This window comes from Bactrocera latifrons, unplaced genomic scaffold (genome assembly GCF_001853355.1).
Source record: "Bactrocera latifrons isolate USDA-ARS-PBARC rearing strain unplaced genomic scaffold, ASM185335v1 scaffold_20, whole genome shotgun sequence".
In the NCBI taxonomy this organism is placed as follows: Eukaryota; Metazoa; Arthropoda; class Insecta; order Diptera; family Tephritidae; genus Bactrocera; species Bactrocera latifrons.
The window spans coordinates 431,209-451,669 of record NW_017535519.1 but is presented as its reverse complement, the minus strand read 5'-3'; the positions used below and the strand labels follow the sequence as shown (position 1 = coordinate 451,669).

The window sequence follows — 20,461 nt, the reverse complement described above, 5'->3', positions numbered from 1 at the left end:
CGTGGTAAATCAACTACAACCGCAGTTCCAGAAACTACCACCCACCAAGAAATGGAAGAAACCACGATAGCATCATCAACTACTACCGCTACTCCAGAAACCACTTCTCCAATGATAATTGAAGAGACCACAGTATCGATATCCACGGAAGCCGTTATAAACTCGACGAAAGCTGAACCCCAAGATAGCGCTACTGTTAAAGAAAGCACATCTATTCCAGAAACAACAACATCGGTCTCTTTCATTCCAGAGACAACCTTTTCCAACTCTTCCGTCCACGCCCGTCAGAAAATTTTTGCACATTCTGAGCAAAAGCACACGGCTGATACAAATTTAAAAGTACGAAGCAAACCAACTACAACATCTCCTCCAGAAACTACGGAAGAAATCATAACATCATCTGAAACCGCTACAAATTCCAAACAGAGTATAGCGCGGCACAGAGTTAGTGGATCTACTAAATACACGGTGAATGATTCTACTGAAGCAGTACTCGTACACAAAGTTCGAGGCAGACCAATTACAACTCTTGCTCCAGAAACCACAGTAGCAAAATCTTCCGCAACGGATAGAAGAAACATTACACGACATAGAACCTCCGATAACATAGAAGAGAATTTGACAGAAACTAAATTAAAAGTGCGCAGTAAACCGACTACAACTAGTTCTCTGGAAACCACCATATCATCTTTAGAAACTGACAGCAACGCTAATAGAAGAAACGGAATTCGACACAGAACAGGCACATCCTTCAATAAAACACAAGAGAATTTAACGGAAACTAAATTCAGAGTACGTAGTAGACCGACTACAACAACCACCAACGCGGAGACTGAAGAAACTATTTTGTCTGGAAGTAATACCTCTACAAATAGTAGAACATTTACACGTCAAAGAGTTGGCTCAATCGCTGAAACTATAGAGGAAAGCTCTGCGGAGATAAAATCCAAGGTACGGGGCAGACCAACTACAACGGCGTCACCAGCAACTATTCTCATTCCAGAAGAAACTACCACATCGCCAGTAACTTATTCTACGATAACAGCATCGACTACTCCTGCTACTCCAGCTACCACAAGTATACCAGAAATGGTAACTACTGTCGCAGTTTCTGTAGGATCTTTGACATTAGGCACAATTGACACAACATCGGAAGTATCGAAAGCCGAAGTCAGTACAACGGATTTGCCACTAACTACTTTAGCACCAGAAGTTAGTGAAACAAGTACTTTGCCCTCAACTGAGGCAGTTACAGACCCTACAGAGGACATAAGCAATATAAAAGTTATTACTGAAGCATCAGCTACCACCGAATCTAGTACATTTGTCATTTCACCAGAAACAACTACAACTGCAGCACCAACGAGTACATTAGCGTCAACGCAGACTGCAACTCCTACTACTAGTGAAACGATCAGCGAAACTGAACAACCCACAACCGAAAGTATAGGAATTAGAATTGCTCAAAAAAGCTTCAAAGGAACCAATCACTCTTTCAGTGGAACTGCTTCAATAAAAACAAAAGTTGGTACTAAAGAAAAGGAAGCGACCACGGAAAATGTTGACACACAAGTACATGGAAGTAAAAGTCGTGCACAGACCACACGTGGTTACGTATTGAAAAATGGTGATCAGGTCTCCAAATCGTTTATTGACACTTCAGCGAATCGTAACACAACAAGTCATACTTATAGTGCTGATGAAAAATCATCAACTACCAGATATTCAAGTAGGAGAGATGAGAGTGAAGACGATGAAACCAAATCCACAACTGCAAGACCACAGACGCGCACCACTTATCGAGGTACATACCGGCCGGGCATGGACAAAGATGATTTATCGTCATTATTGGCGCTTGATGTGAATAAGCACCGATCTTACAACGAGAGCCAATATAACCTCGGTAAGCGTATATATTTCAATGGAATTTACAAAGGGGAAGAAAGTAGTGCATTATCAAGCGAACGAAATTCTTATCAAACGGTTGGCGCACAGCTAGAAAACGCAAATACTGACACACATGAGGGATCTACTAAAATTGGCGCTGACGCTGCTACAACTCAAGATATTTCCATAAGAACAAAGACTGTAAATAATAGAAATGGAACAAACTCTAATCATCGAAGAACTACTGTTATTAGAAGAAGAATAAGTGGCTCTCGAAATGCCACCAGAAATAATAATGAGATCGTGGCAGCTAAGTTGGCAGAAGGCTCTGCTGGCATTAAAACAGTTGAAGGTGTTGGAGAAAATGGAAGAATTAGTACTACGTTCACTTCCACGCAGAAGAAGACTGAAACACTATCACATAATGATGCAGAGAATTTGAATCAAAGTAATTCTGATAATAAACACGCTGTTATGCAGTCAACGAACTCAGAAAGTCTGGGTCCTACAACAGTAGGCGCTCTCGAAGGCAGTTCTAACGAGGAAGAGTCCACCTTAAGTATGAGTAAAAAGTTAGAGGAAGATGTTACTATTCTCGATAATAAAAATATAACAAGTGATGCCGTCAAAAGTGATACGACAAATACCGGCCACTCAGTAACATACACTTCAAAAAGAATTGAGGGTACCTCAGCTGCAGGCGGTGAAGCCGATGCTAACGTCATTACTTCAAGTAACACAGCAAATTCAAGACAACGTACAACGATCGCCAATAATACAAAATCCATCAGGATATCGGACAGCAACTCCGCATCATCTAGCGGTATCGTAACAACCCATTCTAATGAAAATGTGAATAGACAACTTAGCTTATTCGCCAAAAACAGGAAGTTTTTGGAGACTGAAGCTAATGAAACGTCTACTAATCACAATGCAGACCACGAAGACAATTCTGCGCATGTTTCCGAGACAACCACAACAAAGTTAAGTGGTCTCAACAGGGTTGTCACTCAACCGACAGTTAGCGATGATGGTGCAGTTGAAACGGATGAATCAAAAACTAAGGAGTTTTCGAGGAACCGTAGTGCATCCTTTAGATCAGGAAGCGGTCGCGGCAGATATAGCGGTCGCGCACAGTACTCTAATGAAGGTAGTAGGAGAAATGTGAATCGGTTAAGCGCTGCCGATAGATTTTCATCAAAAACCGAATATGATGAAAGTGGCAACACCAAAACTCAAACCACTTATACACAAACTTATAATAACGGTGACGATACGCAGAAAACCGTTAAACGTGTTCATACGAAAACCGTACAAAAAGCGGAGCCAGAATACGAGTACGTATACGAGGTTTTAACTGAGAAAATTCCACCAAGCACACCGCGTCCAGTGACACGTAATCGCGGTGGTGTACGCTTCCGTGACACCGATCTGTCATCCTTACTCTCACTGGATTTTGCAGCCAAGTCGAAACGTAGACAAGAAGGCGAAAAGACAATCGTCAAAACTAGAAGAAAATTAATAAAAAAGCCAGCGACGATAACTGAAAGTGAAAATGTTGAAGAATATGAGTACAATGAGCAGCGCTCAAATAGCCAAGCTACAACCAGACCAACACGCCCGACTGCAACTGAAGGCAGCACAATTGTGCGTCGTACAAGACCCACAAGACCGCTGCGCACAACCACGTCAACAACCCAACGAACTACAGCTGCCGAAGAGGAAGACGTAGCACAATTGGTGACAACAACTGCATCACCAAAACCGACAACCAAAAAAGGATTTGCATTTAAGAGGCCAATCTCCAAACTGACTTCGCAGACTACAACAACTGAGGAACCGCTTGCCGAGGAACCCCTAACTACTACTACTGAGGCGGCTATACAAACAACAAGAAAAGGTTTTGCATTTAAAAGACCAATTTCAACAACAAAAACGACCGAAGCTCCAGCTAAAACTACAACGGTTACAAGTAATGAAACTACCGTAGCAACACCGCGACCAGCTTTACGTCGGAAACTCATAAAAATACAACGTCCTTTGAGTAAAACAAAAGTCGAAGAAGCCGTGAATGTGCAAGAAGTAGTAGTGAAGCAAGCTAAGGTCGTGACTAGTTCACAGGAGAGCTCAGCACCAATAACTACTACCAATAACACTACAGCTGAGGAATCCGTAACTATAACAACCTTCACAACTGAAGAACCACCCAAATCTTTCACTTCTACCTCAACTGAGGAAGCTACTATAATAACAACCACAACGCACGCTGTCGAGAATTCTGACGATTCATTGGATGTACTCAAGAAGCAATTCTCTAACGCAATTGCCAACCTACGGACTAATGCCGATGAACCTGTTAACTCCAAAGGTCATACCACCGTTCTAACCAAAACCACGACAACCACAACAACCACAAACACAGTTGATGGTGAAACTGTAACCAATTCCAAAACCGAAAAAGAGATTACTGAACACAACTCCGTGTCTGATTTAAATAATGAACTGAACGAAGCTGGTGAAGATGCTTCGCTCTCATTGCCTATATATCATCGCAGAAAATACTATCAGTACTATAAAGACTCGCCGGTAATTTACATAGGGAAGCCGCAACCACCAACATCAGCAGAAACCAGCAGCGTCGACATTAAAAAACAAATACACGAAGTATTCAACATAAGTAACGACGGCAATACATCGTTGGATTCTGGAGAGCTGGACAACAATAGCGCAGACGTGGCAGTTGCCACGGTAGACAATAATAATACAGATCATTTTTTATTGAAAACCCCCGGGTCAAAGTAGATGGGCACCTGGGGGCAAAATCAATCGGTACAAAATTTACAACGTCTGGAGAAGAAATAATTGATGACCAAAATGCAAAAGCCGAATTAGAACAGTTATTTGCAACGATGCAAACGAGAGAAAACATAGCGGCTAAGGAATACCTAACCGACACGAAGGATGAAAGCAGCAACAATAATCGTGTTGGCAAAACTTTTAGAGAACCAATCTCCACAATCACACAACTTTCGGCCCTTAAACCCGACTTAGATTCTGCCCTAACCAATCCCACTACAGGAATAACAATAGACAAAGAAATACCCACCATAAAAATAACTCTACTATCACAAGATAAGCAACAACGAAACGCAGATGGGCGCGCTTTACGCAATTACGTAACATTAAATCGCCTGCGTACTACAACAGAAGCATCTCCGGCTGAAGAAACCAACACTGCAAGTAAATATACCAAAACGAAACGTGTGTACGGTACGCTCAATCGAAACAGAACTGAGCAATTGACAAACAACTTAATAAATGAAGAAATTAAAGATCAATCAGCAATTAGCAAGGAAGACATAGTGAGCACTTCCGGGCGACGCACCTTCAATCAATTTAGTAAACCCTCAACACTTCTTATAGCGAAGAGACCATCTTCTGATAATTCGAATGATCAAACCGCTACTAATATAAGTGCTACGAGGACTGATGTAACAAATGATTCCATTGAGGGTACAACACGACGCTCCTTAATTATAACTAATCGATCGAAGTTTGGAACTACAACTGTTAAAACTTTAGAAGAATCAGATGAAAGTAATTATAGCGATGATGTCAGTTCCACAACTACAGATTCTTTGATAAAAACGACACGACGACCGCTAAATGCTCTACCCAATTCGAGATTTAGAACGACGACTACTGAAAGTACTCTAGATAAAACTACGCGGCAACGTTTAAATAGTGTTTATAGTTCCAAATTAAGAACTACAACTGTTAAAGCCACAGAAGAAGAAGACGTGGATGAGGAAGCACAAACTTCATTTGAAAATACAACGAGTGAACCACAAGAAAAAACTACTAGCCGACCTCCAAATAGTAGCAACAGTTCCAAATTTAGAACTACAACTATTAAAACTATAAAGAGTGAGAACGAAGATGAGGAATTGTATGAGACAACTATTTCTTTGCAGGAAAAGTCTACTCTACGACCTCTAAATATTATCAATGGGTCCAAGTTTAGAACCACAACTGCTACAGTTGAGGATAATGATAGTGAGGAAAGTAATAGTCAGGAGGTGCCATATGCTTCAATTGAAAGTACAACCAATGAACTTCTGGAGCAACCAACACAGCGTCCTCTAAGGCCTTTAAATAGTAGTTTAAACAGTTCCAATTTTAGAACTACAACTGTTAAAATTGGCGTAGAAGATAATGATGTTGAGGCAAATGGCAGTGTGGATGAGACAACAAAAACAATTGAAAGCACTACAAGTGAATCTCTAGGAAAAAGAACTCGACGACCTCTAAATAGTATTAACAGCTCAAGGTTTAGAACGACTACATTTAAAACTGCTGAAGAAGATGATGATATTGAAGGAAGTAATAGCGCGAAGCAGACAGATGCTTCAATTGAAGTCACCACCAGCGAGCCTCTAGCAAAAACTACACGCCGCACATTAAATGTTATCAATGGCTCAAGATTTAGAACAACAACTGTTAAAACTACCGATGCAGATACCGAGAGTGAAGAAAGTAATATTGACGATGAGAAAACAGCTTCAACAAGGGCACCGCAGCCAAACACAACTCGACGACCTCTAAATTTTATTAACAGTTCCCGATTTAGAACAATAACGGTAAAGTCAAAAGGTAGTATTGAAGGGGAAAGTACTGATGCTAACACTCTGGAGAGTTCGATAGATACCACCACAACTAAACCGCTGGAAACAACAACTCGACGGTCATACAGCAGCATTAATAGACTCAAACTCAGAACCACAACCGCTGGGAGTGTGGAAGAACAAGACGAAGACAGTGCAGACAAATTAGTTAAAGAGGACGTCGGCACCACCACACGTCGACCACTGATTGCCTTAAACAGGTTTAAAACTACAACAGAATCCGCTATAAGAGATCAAAATAGTGCTGAGGACTATATACAGGAAGTAACTTTAACAAAAGGCACAACGCGACGACCATACACAGCTGTGAACAGGTTAACAATAAAAGCTGCGACACGGGACGAGGAAAGCTCGAACGAGCAAACCGCCGAGGTTGAAGCCAGCACAACAACTGTTGATACACTTAATACAACCAAGGGCAAAACACGTGTATATGCGGTGTTGAATCGTAAGACTCTTGTCACCAAACCACCAGTGGTTATCTCGGACGCAGTAGATACGACGAGCTTCGAAAGTTCAACTGAAAACGGATACAAACGGAATTATACAACTTTGAATGAAGTTAGCAACAAAGACACATCCAGTAGCGTTGCCAATTCAACGAATATTGGTAAGGGAGAGAAAGTGGAAGACGAAGAAAATGTGCGGATCATAGAAGCTACAACCAAACGCACATATTCAACTTTAAATCGCATTAGCACAACCACTGAAAGTTCAGAAGAGGTGACGGCGAAGGATAATGCGGCAACTACAAGTACGGAAGAGAGCTCCAACACAATATTTGAAAAAAATGAGTCGAAGCAGTCCGAGGAGAACACAACCGAAACTGTAACCGATAGCAGCTATAACAGCACCGCTAGCAGCGTAGAAAACATTAACACAAGTACAACAGAGAATGAGTATGATAATAAAGCAACGCGTCGTCCAGTTCTGATAAGAAAGCGTATTTACGTAACAACTACTACAAGTGCGCCAAGTGAAGACACCACCACTGAAAATAGCATCGATACTACTACGGAAAGCACCGGTCGACGAACTGTAAATCTTAGAAAACGTATACAGAGCACCACAACCCAAGCACCAACCACTGCGGCTGCTGCAGAAGAAACGAACAATACGACGACTAAGCAAAACACTACGCTTAAAGCTACACGTGTTCCTTTGCTCATACGTAAACGATTGAATGCAACGAGCACAACCACCACAGAAACGCCAAACCTCGTCGATGTAACGTCTACGAGTGTTGAAACTATAACGCGTCGTCCATTTGCTGGTTTTAACCGACAGCGTCTAAGCACTACAACGCAGTTGCCAGCGGAGTCACTTACAAATGGAGATGACACAGAATCGGCAAAAACAGAATCAGAATCAGAATCAAGCAGTACGAAGAAAATCGCATTTGGACAGACAAATCGACATCGTGCGCTCCTGCTGCCGACAACTGAAACGTCAACGACTACCATAGAGACGATTGATACAGATTCAACAACGCGTCGCACTTTCGGCATTAATCGTGCGAAAACGACCATAGTGACACCTGCCAAAAACGCAGAAAATTTGACCACCAAGCGCACTTTTAATGTGTTTGCCCAAAAGACACGACCAACCACAACAAAACGACCTCTACTACCAAGCATCAACCGAAGTCTGTACCAAACGGCTGAAGAAGTAGAAGATGTAGATGACAAAGAATACAGCGATGAATATGAAGAGGCGCTAACACCAAGCAAACCGGAATACCAGCGACCACAGTTCTTCACAAGCGAACGCACACGACTGCAAGCCGTCACGCGCCGTCCATATAAGCCATCAAGCGCCGCAGATAGAGAATACTACGATGAATATGAGGACAGTGATGATGAATATGATGAAAACTCAGATGAAAATAGTGAACCGAATCGTGCGGCATTTGGCCGCTCGCCAACCAAACCACCTACGACCGAACGACAGCATAGCTTGCAAAACTTGAGAGACCGCGTCAAGTTTAGTCAAACACGTGACGAAAATAACGAAGGCGTCGTAAACTCAAGACTGCAACTGCTTGCAGCCAATAGGGCCAAGACCACTGCGAGACCAACCACTACCGATACTGACAAAAAAGACGAACGTATTGATGACGGAGACACAAGCGCTGAGCACGACAGCCACGCACTTAATGTAAAAAATAGCATAGTTAGTTTGTTCGCAAATCGTAGTAATACTAACCGTACCAGCACTTTAGCTAACACGTTAAGTGGAACTAAAATTAATTTAAGTCTCAAGTCTAACAGCGCACGAATAACCGATGATGTGAGTAGTCATGTAGTTAAAGAAGCAGAACGTGAGGCTGATAAGCAGTTTGATAATGTTGATTATAATGATGTTGATAATGATGATGATGTTGTAGTACCAAGCACTAATGATAAGGGTAATGAAGTTAATTCTAAACGACGTTTTCAGAAATATCAATTCAACCGCGCAAGATTCACAACAACAACGACTACTACTACTTTAGCGCCAACAACAACAACGTCGGCGACGCGTGCCGCTACTAACCAATTTACGCCCAAACAATTATACCAGTCGAACAGAAATAGAACAGCAACAAGAACAAATCAGGTAAATGCGTTAGTAGATGATAAAGGTGATGATGATGATGATGATGAAGAAGATGAGGATTATGAGGAAAGTGAAGTAAATGAAGACAGCACAATCACAACCACCGAAAGCACGTTAACCACTAGTCCAGCTCCCACACTGAGACGTATACGAGTGTTAAAGTATCGCCGCCTAGTTGGCGACAATAGTAATGCTACCTTAATTAGTACTAGCGTTAATGATAATAGTAATTCTACAATTTCTAGTGTTACTAATACTACCAACACTGTTAGTGAAAGTTTAGATACACCTGTTTCGTCCGAACAGCAAGTAGAACGTACTAGATTAGCACCCTTTAATGCCACAAACCCTGATACACAAAAAACCCAAAGTGAAAGTCCTGCAAATACAGAACAAGTGCCAACAAAACGTTTCCGCAAAGTTATACGCAAGTTAATACGACCGTTGAATCGTACAACCGAAGCAACGCTGTCGAAAGAAACTAAAGTAGACAATGGAACAACTCTTACAGGTGCGACACGTATCAATGGTACACGTTACGGCTTTGGACGTGGGAACAGCTTCCGCGCACAAACCGTTGACGCAACGGGTGTGCGTGAGAGTGACACCATTACCGAGGATAGCAAGCTCAATAAAGCGCGCACGAACTTATTTGGCAAAGTCAATCGTACGCGCTTCGGTAGCGATGTGAATTCGGGCAGTACTGAAAAACAATATGAAACCGATGAAGAGGATAGTGAAACCGATACCGAAATCGAAACGGAAACAGATACTGAAGCTGTTACCACACCTGTAACAACCCAAAAGCCACGCGCTGCCTTCATACGGCCGAAATCTAAGGACACCACGACCGTTACAAGTGGTTTTACACTCCCGACGCGACGTCCGTTTGTGTTTTCGCGCGCGAGTAGCACAACGAAAGCGGCTGCTGAAAATGCGGAAGATGGCGAGGAAGATGGAAATGAAGACGAAAATGAAGAAGATGCTGACGAAGAAGAAGATTATGATGACATTGTAGATGGTACGTCAACACCAGCATTGGAGCAAGAGAAAGAAATAGAGAACAAACAAAGTAATGTAACAGTTGTCACAGAATCTACCGAAAATATCAGTGCTGAGCAAACACTGTCACCGCGACCAATTGTAGGAACCACACGTTTGAAAAAACTACTGCCACATGTCAATGCTACAACTGCAATCGCCACAAATGAACTCGAAGATACCACGGATACAGACAGCAACACCAATGAGACGCCAATAAAAAATACACTACCCATAACCAGACGTCCTTTCGGTTTACTTGCACGTACCAAAGCCACACAAAATGAAACTGAAACGGAGAGTAATACTGAGGAACAGGATACGGCCGTTATAGTAACCACTACTATACCGAGACGTCCCTACAGTATAGAGTCACGCTTGAAAGTAACACAAAATGAAAGCGAAAGCCATGATGAAGAACAAAATAATGCTGAAGTAACTACCGCCATACCTAGACGTATATTTGGACTTGGCGCACAGACGAAGTTAAAACTAAATGAAACTGAAAATGGCACCCAAGTAGAAGAACATGAAGAAGCCACAACGAAGAGTACGCCGCTGGTGCGTCCAACATTCCGTAGAAAACTAGTCGCCAGACGCCCATATGTGCCACCAAAGGTATCCGGTATTACGATCTCAACTACAGTGCCAACCACACCGAAGCCGAAACGCAAATTTGTACGCCGTAAATTCGGACGTTTCCATCCTTTCAATTCCGTTAACCGCAACACAGGTGAAGGCTTTGTGCGTACAGATCCACGCGGTCAGTTGCTGCCGGAAACCAAACGTTTCCGCATACAGGATGGCAAGCGAGTGCCCATACCGGATAGTGAAACTTTAGCTGAAGATGAGGAATACGAAGAATATGAAGACGAAAATGATGAAGATGAGGATGAGGATGAGGAAGAAACAACCACGAATGATGAACAAAACAAACCACAAACTCCAGTACCGATCGTACGTCCGGTTACACGTCCAACTGGCTTGTTCAATAAACCACCAACTACATTGTTAAATTCCTTTAGAGAAAAGGCAGCAGAAACTGAAACGGACACTGAAGAAAACGTGGCTAGTGAAAATGAGGAGGAAGACGAAGACGAGGAGGAAGACGAAGATGAAGAAAATTTCGATGCGTCAGGCGATGATACAAAACAAGCATCACCCAAATTCAATACACCTACATACCGTCCTAAAGACAACCGGGTACCACCCGGTGCACGCCCCACATTACCCTTAACCTCTACACCTACTTCAGGTAATGTGCCCTTTAACGGCAGAGCCCGCCAGCCACCATCCTCAGCCGAACGCACCAATGGTAATCGTTTCGGTACCTCTGCACTTGGCAACACGCGTGTCACAAACAGACCGCGTGTTGTTAATAGGCCACAAGGTGTAGTGCCACCAAGTCTGCCACTCAAACCGATTGCCACCACTTTTGAGCGCACCACACCTGTGGTACCGACAAAGCCGGCACCATTTATACCAACCAACACACGTTCCTATGAACGGAAATACACAGCCACCTCCACAGAGACACCGGAAACCATTAGCGATAATTCACTTATTGAAGATTTAAATATCGAAGCACTAAATGCACGCAACAAAAAGATATTTGACATCAATAGCAAAAAACACACTACCCTAAAACCGAAAATAGCCATTCCAGGCGCCAAACAAACACCAACAGATCAACAACAAGATACACAAGATCCCTTCAAACAAAACACAGAAACAGAAAACGATGATGAATACACAGCAGATGTGGGCGGTGGTGAACAGGGTTACATAACCACAACACCACGCACATCCGCCGCAAGCGACACGAACACTGATTATTATGTCAATGCTAATAAAATCTCTTCACAGGACAATGGGTCAGTTGGTGAGCGTACTATATTTACGACACCGCAAACACCGACCACGACTCTACTGCACGTATTCACGCAGACCGATGACGAGCAAACTAATCGGCCACCAACCGACAGCGTAAAAACAATTGGGCGATTGGTACCAGAGAGGGCGCGTCCCAAACACAAAGTGGTAGAGATCAATCGTATTGTTGAGATCACCTCAAAGGCCGAAAAGCTGCGACGCAAATCGAAATCAAATCAAGAATTCTTCAAATCGATCGGGGAGTCGCAACTACAGGTCGAGTCTTTGCCACATTTAGAGCAGCTGGGCGAAATCAGCGTAGTGAAATTTGTGCATTTGGTAGATGGTAGCGATATCTCCGTTGATGGACACAGCACTGTTACCGATTACACTCCAACAGAGGCGACTGCATCAGCGCCTGTAAGGAATTCGTTGCCCGAGGGTGTGCCTTACTTTGTGCCACAATATGCCTATTCTACGGAGAGTGCACAAGTGCGCACTACTTTGGAACAACGTAACGGTAAAGCATTGATACCCGAAGTTATACGCAGTTCAGTGGAGTCCTCAACCATCTCCTTGGAAGGCTTATTCGAAGGTGGACGCCAAGGTAAAGAACTCAATTCTGTAAATAATGTGTACTACATATTCGGTACTGACGAAACAACCACAACTAGTACCGTTAACATAAATGAGAACGCAAACGTTAACGTGAATGAAACACAAAACATAGAATTTACAACACCAAGTACAAGCACGAGCTCTAGTTTTGCTTTACCGACAGCCACGACATTACCAACGACAGAAACATCCACCACCACAATTGCAAGCGCTTTGCCCTTAATCCCGCATAGCGATAGTGTAAATAACATTCCTAACGAAGTCTCCACAAATTTAGAATCCACAACGATTGTAGGTAATACCGTAGCTGAAGATGAGAACACAACAAAAATGCCGTTGATAGCAAACTCAAGCAAAATTGAAGCAACTTTCAGCCAATACAATGCTAATTTAGCTGAAGTTAACAGTAATCTCGTGGAAACGACTACATCTACAGCGATAGCCACCGAAGATACGGCTAGCACCGATACGGCGGTGAAATCAAGCACATACGTAAGACCCGTTGTACCATTACCACTCTTACGACCCGAATCCAATGAATCCTCCCCCCTAGTCATAACCATAGCCAACCTCGACAAAGTCATACTCAGTAAAGTGGATCGCACAGTCTCAGCCGAAAATAAGGCGGCCTCCACCATCACTGACCAAACCCAATTAACCGAACCCAAACCCGCTGACTCGAATGCAGAATACTCCAGCCGTTTTGCCTCTGTCATTCAGGCACCCACTAATCTCATACACGACACAAACGCCAAAGCGCAAGACGCAGGCGCGAATGTGTCTAAAACCGTAGCTTTCAGTGTTGGTAATAGTAGTGACAGTGATAGCGCTGCAGGTTCTAGTGTTAGTACGAATACTACGAGTAGCTTAAGTAGTGGCAGCATAGTGAAAGAAGTGATAAGCTTTAGCACCGAGACACATGTGGTGCGTAAGAAGAAATCGCGTAAACATAGGGCGCGTAACTTGCAGAAATCTGGTAAGCCCAGGCCCACCACAGTGGCGCCAGCTGACGCGCCTGTCGTAACAGTAACCCCAAATGTTGTCAGCAATGATGAGGGTTACCAAACTAGCAGCACAAGCGCAAGCGTTACAGAGTTGCCAACAACAACGCCAGCGCCGATAACGACGCCGCGAGTGCGTGTCATACAATTCGATTGAGAATGTTTAGCGCTTTAGTTTAGCTAAATTTAAGTGAAAGCTTCTGCAGTTAATAACGCAAAGAGCTTATATTATTACATTGAGCTACGTGAGTTGGTGTACACATTTACATGTGTGTATACTGTAGTAAAGAATAAAGGGTGCAGCGCGTAGGTTTGTTTATTTATATTATTATTATAAATTTTTTCACATAAAATACTCGTCGTAGCTTATAAACTTCTAGTCTTACCATTATTTTGTGCGTCTTTTAAGCTGACGATTTTAAATATATTTTGTTATTCTACTTAAATGCAAATAAATATGTGAAAAAGTGAAATAATTATTTGCGTTCGCTTCTTAACAAACATAATTAAGTATTCTTTCAAGCAACCCACTAAATTTATGCTCTCTTTTGATGCTTTCTCCTTTTCATGCTCACTGTCACTCTCTTCAAATGTTCATTTTTCATATACCCAACGCGTGTGGCTCTAAAATGTACGTAAATAACTTCGTAAATACTTATAGTGTCAGCACATTAGTCAAGCTTTAAGCGCTATTAAGAGCGCATTAGAAGAGAGTTGGTTTGTATACACAAGCAGCTGTCAAAGTCCAAACTTTGGACAATGCTTTTATAAAAATAAGTATTATCCAAATCACCGAAATATGTTCGCAAAACATGAAGGGTATTTTCTCCATCGGAGATCTCGACAACAACGTAACAAAGAGTTAACATAATAATACTTAATTTCAAGCTTGAAAGCTAAGTATTCGCGTTTAACGAAACTATCGAACCTTAATAGACGTTTCGTTTCAATTAATTTATTTTGTCAATATATTCAATAGAGTTTCTATTCACTTATATAACACTATCTAAAAAACTTCTGTTTCTACCAACTTCAATATATAAAAATTTTAGACCATACTTCTCTATTCCATCTAATAACTACACCGCTCTCTTGAAAAGCATTTGAGCAAATGTTCTCTGATTTACCTAACAAATAAGAACCTGTCTTCAAAGCTTTTCATGCAAATTCTCTCTACTTTGCAAGAACTCTTTGAAGCTTTTATGGTATATGTTCTATCTAACATATAAATCAATCTCTCCTCAAAACTATATCAAAAAAATGATCTCTAAAATGAAATTCCACATCTAAAATCTCTAACTTTTTAATTAAATATTTTGAAATTCGCCTTGAACATAATGTGCTCGAAGCTCTAAATGTCATTTTGTAATTACAAAAATTATTAAAAATTTTGAAACCGCTTTCCTTACATAGAAATTCGCCTTGAGCCTAATGTGCTGAAAGCTTAAAAGTCTTTTCTGAAATTACAAAAATTATTAAAAAAATTTTAAATCGCTTTCCTTACATAGAAATTCGCCTTGAGCCTAATGTGCTGAAAGCTTAAAAGTCTTTTCTGAAATTACAAAAATTACTAAAACTTCTCTGCATTGGGTATAAAAAGTTCGGTTTTATTCGAGCTTAGTTTTCTAAATCTATCAATCTGTCAGAATCAATGTATTTGACTTGACTATATACTTGAAAAATTTTATAGGTTTTTGTCTAGACTAATTTAGAGCTTTTTCATAACGTTTATTCTTTACTTAACTACGTATTTAGAGTAAAATTTTTTAGTTTGCTGAGGAATCGTTAGCTTTTCTAGGTATTTTTCTCATATAAATGCATACATACATTCAAGAACAAGCATATGTCCGCTGTCATTTAAAAAGTTCAGCTTGTATGAAGGTAACTTGCTTGCTATGCTGCTGCTTTTCGCTACATATTCATAAGCTTTTTTGCATAAAAAAGAATCGAAACAAAAGCAAGAAATCATATATAAAAATTGAGTCATAATAGTAAAAATTTGCTTCCAAACATATAAGTACACTTACATATTTAAAAATGTTTTTATGTACGAAAAAATATGCAATAAATATGTAAAAGTGCCTCAAATCTGGTGGTCATATCCGCTAAAAGCACAGAAACGGCGTTAATACCTTAAAAAAAGAAAACTTTTATTGGTTCAGTTAAGTTTCGTTTATTTTTCTAACATATATTTATTTCTATTTTAAACTTTTATACCCTCTACACCTTTATCGCTACACTTTTGTACTATACTTTTGTATTTATATATTTTAACATTTTCAAAATATTTACAAAGTACTTATCGAAAATCGTATATGTATTTAAACAAAAAAACAGTACATAAGTCACAAGTATAATTAGTTGTAAAATATTTATGTATATTTTTATAAAAATGACATTGTAAGTACTCAATAAAAACAAAACCAAAATGCACAAATACTTTGTAAAAATACAAATTTTAATTATTGTATATAAACAATTAAATATACGTTTCTTATGTAGTAGCACACAATAACTACACAAAACACTTTTATATACGAACTTTTTTAAACATATTTTATTTGTTACTTTTTAAATTTAAGGCTGTATGAATTTACGTTAATAATGTCCTTACTCACAAAATAATCACTTACCTACAGCAAGTAGACAACCGTAGACTAACAGTAATTACTTGAAGCACATAAATGAGGCGCTCGAAACTAGAGACTCTCATGTACTTACATATACACATACTATATATATAATTATTTTTTACAATCCAATAATCAGTAAAACTAGGTCACTGTGAGCGGAAATTTTCAATTAAGTCTTTGTGGTGCTTTCTATTTTTAACATATTTTTTATAATTCATATTTAAAAAATTTAATATCAGTAATTTTTATGAATTTCTAATTGATATTTAATTTTTTAATGGGTTAAAGAAATATGAAAAAAAATAATATTCATAAAAATTAAATTCTCAACTTTTAAAGTCAAAGTATAACCAAAAAATAATTAATAATGCCTAAGTTGTCAAATTATTTGAGTAGTGAATTGAAAACCGTATTTACGCTGTCTCTCACTCCCTCGTGTCCGCTGAGCTACTAAGCGGCGAAGCGGAAAGTAAAGGGTGATACATTTCGAGGTTCCCTACTTTTTTAAAGAAAACAAGTAAAGAAGGGCTAAGTTCGGGTGTCACCGAACATTTTATACTCTCGCATGATAAAGTGATAATCGACATTTCAGGCGTGGTTGTCAATCGATTTCACCCATATTTGATACATGTCATCAGGGTGTTAAGAAAATATTATATACCGAATTTCATTGAAATCGGCTGAGTACTTCCTGAGATATTGTTTTTGGTCCATAAGTGGGCGACGCCACGCCCAGTTTCAATTTAAAACAAAAAAAAACCTGGATGCAGCTTCCTTCTGACATTTCCTTAAACCTTATGGAGCCAGGAAATACGTGTACCAAGTTTCATCATGATATCTTAATTCTTACTCAAGTTACAGCTTGCAAGGACGGACGGACAGACATCCGGATTTCAACTCTACTCGTCACCCTGATCACTTTGGTATATATAACCCCACACCTGACTCTTTTAGTTTTAGGACTTACAAACAACCGTTATGTGAACAAAACTACAATACTCTCTTTAGCAACTTTGTTGCGAGAGTATAAAAACACAGATACTTCAATTTTAATGGCTAATGTTTATTATTATTCGAAAGAACATTCTTGAAAATTGTCTCTTTCAAATATTCGACTTGTAACTGGCGAATGAGACGCTTGATGTTTTGCTCCAAAGCCTGAATCGGTATAGTCTTTAGATTTTACATATCCCCACAGGAAAAAGTCTAACTGTGTGATATCACATGATCTTGATGACCAATCGACAGACCCGAAAAGTGAAATTATCTGCTCACCAAAGTGTTCTCTCAATAAATACATACCAGATTGATGCGATGTGTGAAGCCGTCTTGTTGAAACCAAATGTCGAAGACATCATGAGCATCAGTTTCAGACTTCAAATAATCGGTTATATTATGACGGTTACGTTCTTACTGGCATAATTTTTGAAGAAATATGGACCGATGACTCCACCGGCCCATAAATCATACCAAACCGTTGTTTTTTCTGAATGAAATGGCAGGTTTTAAATCGTAAAGAATGCTTTTCGTCCGAAATGCGACAATTTTGCTTTTTTACATACAAATTGAGCCAGAAATGAGCCTCATCGCTGAACAGAATTTGGCTCGAAAACGTCAGATCTTCTTGGAACTTTTCAAGAACCCATTGAGCGAAGCGATGCCACTGCGCCAAGTCGTTTCATACGTTAGTCTGAGTTGCTGCGAACGGCGCCGAATCGACTATCCACGGTCTTCGTGTACACTTTCAGTTACTCGAAAGGCAAATCGTGTCATAAAAAATAATACTTCTATCCGACCTTCTTGAACATTCTGGTTCGAATTATGAAGCAGTCCAGAATTATCTATGTGTGCCTCTTTATATATCCATGATGAAAGTTAAAACCTCCTCCTCATAGCGAAAAATAATGCTGTCTTTTGCGTGACATCTCCACCATGTACATACACATAAATCTGTTATCAGGTAGAGGTGTATAAAATTTATGAATAACTTTTTTGTTTAAATATCCGCATTCGCTTCAACTACTTTTCATTTTATTTAGAAACATAGTGAAAGTGTTGCTTACAATAATAAAATCCACACTTATACCTGCGACGGTTTTTGCTTAACAGTTGAACCGAATTTTCTAGTTCTTGAGTAAAACTAAAACCGCTTGCCATTTCATTATTACTCGGTTCGTTATTTTATCGATTCATCACTCCACTGTTTCTATTGTTTTGTAATTTCTTTGTGCTCATAGGCTAGACTTAGTGACTCACCCAACAAATTCTTTGAATACGAAACCTATAAGACTTTTGATTTTACGTCAGTCTGTATTTGAACCAATAATGTTGAATAGGTCGATACATTCAACTCAGTGGTAGTCATTGTTATAGTTTAGTTTATTCTATAGTTATTATTCCAGTACAATTGGTTATTTTTGCCACACATACTTCCCTATGTAACTCAATTGTCGGAACCATCAATATCTGACCATTATACATATATGCTATAGCTACCATACAAACTCAAGGGTTCGAACCATGTTCTTGTATAGAAAACTTTTTTATTTGACAAGATATCGTCTTCGCTATCCCCATGCAAGTCAAAGACAAATCAGAAGAGCTAACCAATAAATACGAAACATTTGCAACCGAAAACCAAAAGAGTGTCACCTTAGTTTCAAATGTTTAAAATCGCTCCTCAGCAAATTTCGTTATACAGAGCAACAAAATGAACTTTTACGATGATTTTTACATTGAACAACAACTATTTTATTGAAGTAAATATGTACATACAAAGTTTCTCAGTCAAGTCACGCATCGGAAATTTAGCATACTGCTTGACAGGTGCTCGTAATAACAACAAAGTGCCTCGCGAACGTGCTCTTCGTCTAGCAACACTTGGTGCCAGCAGACATCCGTGAGCAACAAATAAAAGCACCGCAATCTTATGTTGGTTGCCGCTTTATGCTGATCTCATCCTAAATGACTTAAAACTGTGGTGTTCAAAAATATATTTGAGATATTTTTTTAGTTCAATTATTTTTTTGTTGTTTTAGTACCAATTCGCACCCATTTGTGTAGCCAATTCAACAAAAAAAGCTTATTTCAAACTTCGCTAGCGTAATCAAATATTCTGTAGTCGCTTCAAAGCGATTATATCACAGAAACGAAAATTAACAAAAAAAAACAGTAAATTCAGGTAAAATCCGGCTCTTGAAACTTGCACTAACGTGTGCTGCATACGAAGTGTGTTCACTTAACTGCATATTTGTGCATTCATGTATTAACATGCGCTTTGCATGAAAAGAATGCTTATTGAAGTGCAGCAGTTTGGATGACACTGCACTTACACTGTTTTGAAGTGAAAAAAAACAACAAATATGCAAATTGTTTGTACACACAATATACGTTTACTTTAAATTACCTGATATTCACTTAAATATTCTATTCTAAGTGAGCATGCAACAATTATTAGCCAAGTTCATAGCCAACGCTTGAGCGAGCGCCAACACTCGATTGCTGACATAAAGCTTCAGCCAGCAAAACAAAAATCACCAGCTCGGCATATTAATRCCGCATGTTTTACCGTAATTTTATGCTCGATTGCAGTGGCTAGATTTCATGCGTACCTCCACCATGTTGGTTATTCGAAACCATGCATTATTTCATATGAGTAGCGGCAATAAATTGTTGCGTTTTTACGATTTGCTCATGCAAGTGTTGTTTACTCGAAATTGTTAAATTCACGAAACTTGATTTTCAAAAGGTAGCAATTTTTGGTTTTTTTTTTTTTGAATACTCATGTGCAAACAAATATGCAAGCAAAAGTGTTCAAAATGCAAGCAGCATTCAAAATGTCACAAAAATAGTTTTAGCAAATACTGATAAATTTAAAGTAATTTGATTTTGTTGGCAGTAACTGAAAGTTTTGCGGTCAGTTTTAATTGTAAAAATAATGATCTAGTTTTTATAGTTTCTTGTCGAACTGGCTGCTACTTTAAGTCAATGATGACAATTTCATTTATGTATACTCAATTAAAATAAATATTTACAGTTTCGACAAATTTAACTTAAATATATAAATTGAGATATCTCTTCAGTCGATAACTTTCTAATACGATTTACTAGATAAAACATGTATAAC

The 20,461-nt window shown here is 39.5% G+C and overlaps 2 protein-coding genes across 2 annotated transcripts in view; both read left to right on the top strand.

Annotated features, from left to right (window-relative positions):
• LOC108967945 (serine-rich adhesin for platelets-like) overlaps nucleotides 1-15,707 on the top strand; it is an 87,858-nt gene extending 72,151 nt beyond the window's left edge. Inside the window, 2 exon segments of the mRNA XM_018931646.1 lie at nucleotides 1-4,686; nucleotides 4,689-15,707. Coding sequence (XP_018787191.1) covers nucleotides 1-4,686; nucleotides 4,689-13,859 — 13,857 coding nt within the window. The 3' untranslated portion in view covers nucleotides 13,860-15,707.
• LOC108967944 (mucin-5AC-like) overlaps nucleotides 14,515-20,461 on the top strand; it is a 25,139-nt gene continuing 19,192 nt past the window's right edge. The window contains exon 1 of the mRNA XM_018931645.1: nucleotides 14,515-14,521. Coding sequence (XP_018787190.1) covers nucleotides 14,515-14,521 — 7 coding nt within the window. The remainder of the gene's footprint in view (nucleotides 14,522-20,461) is intronic.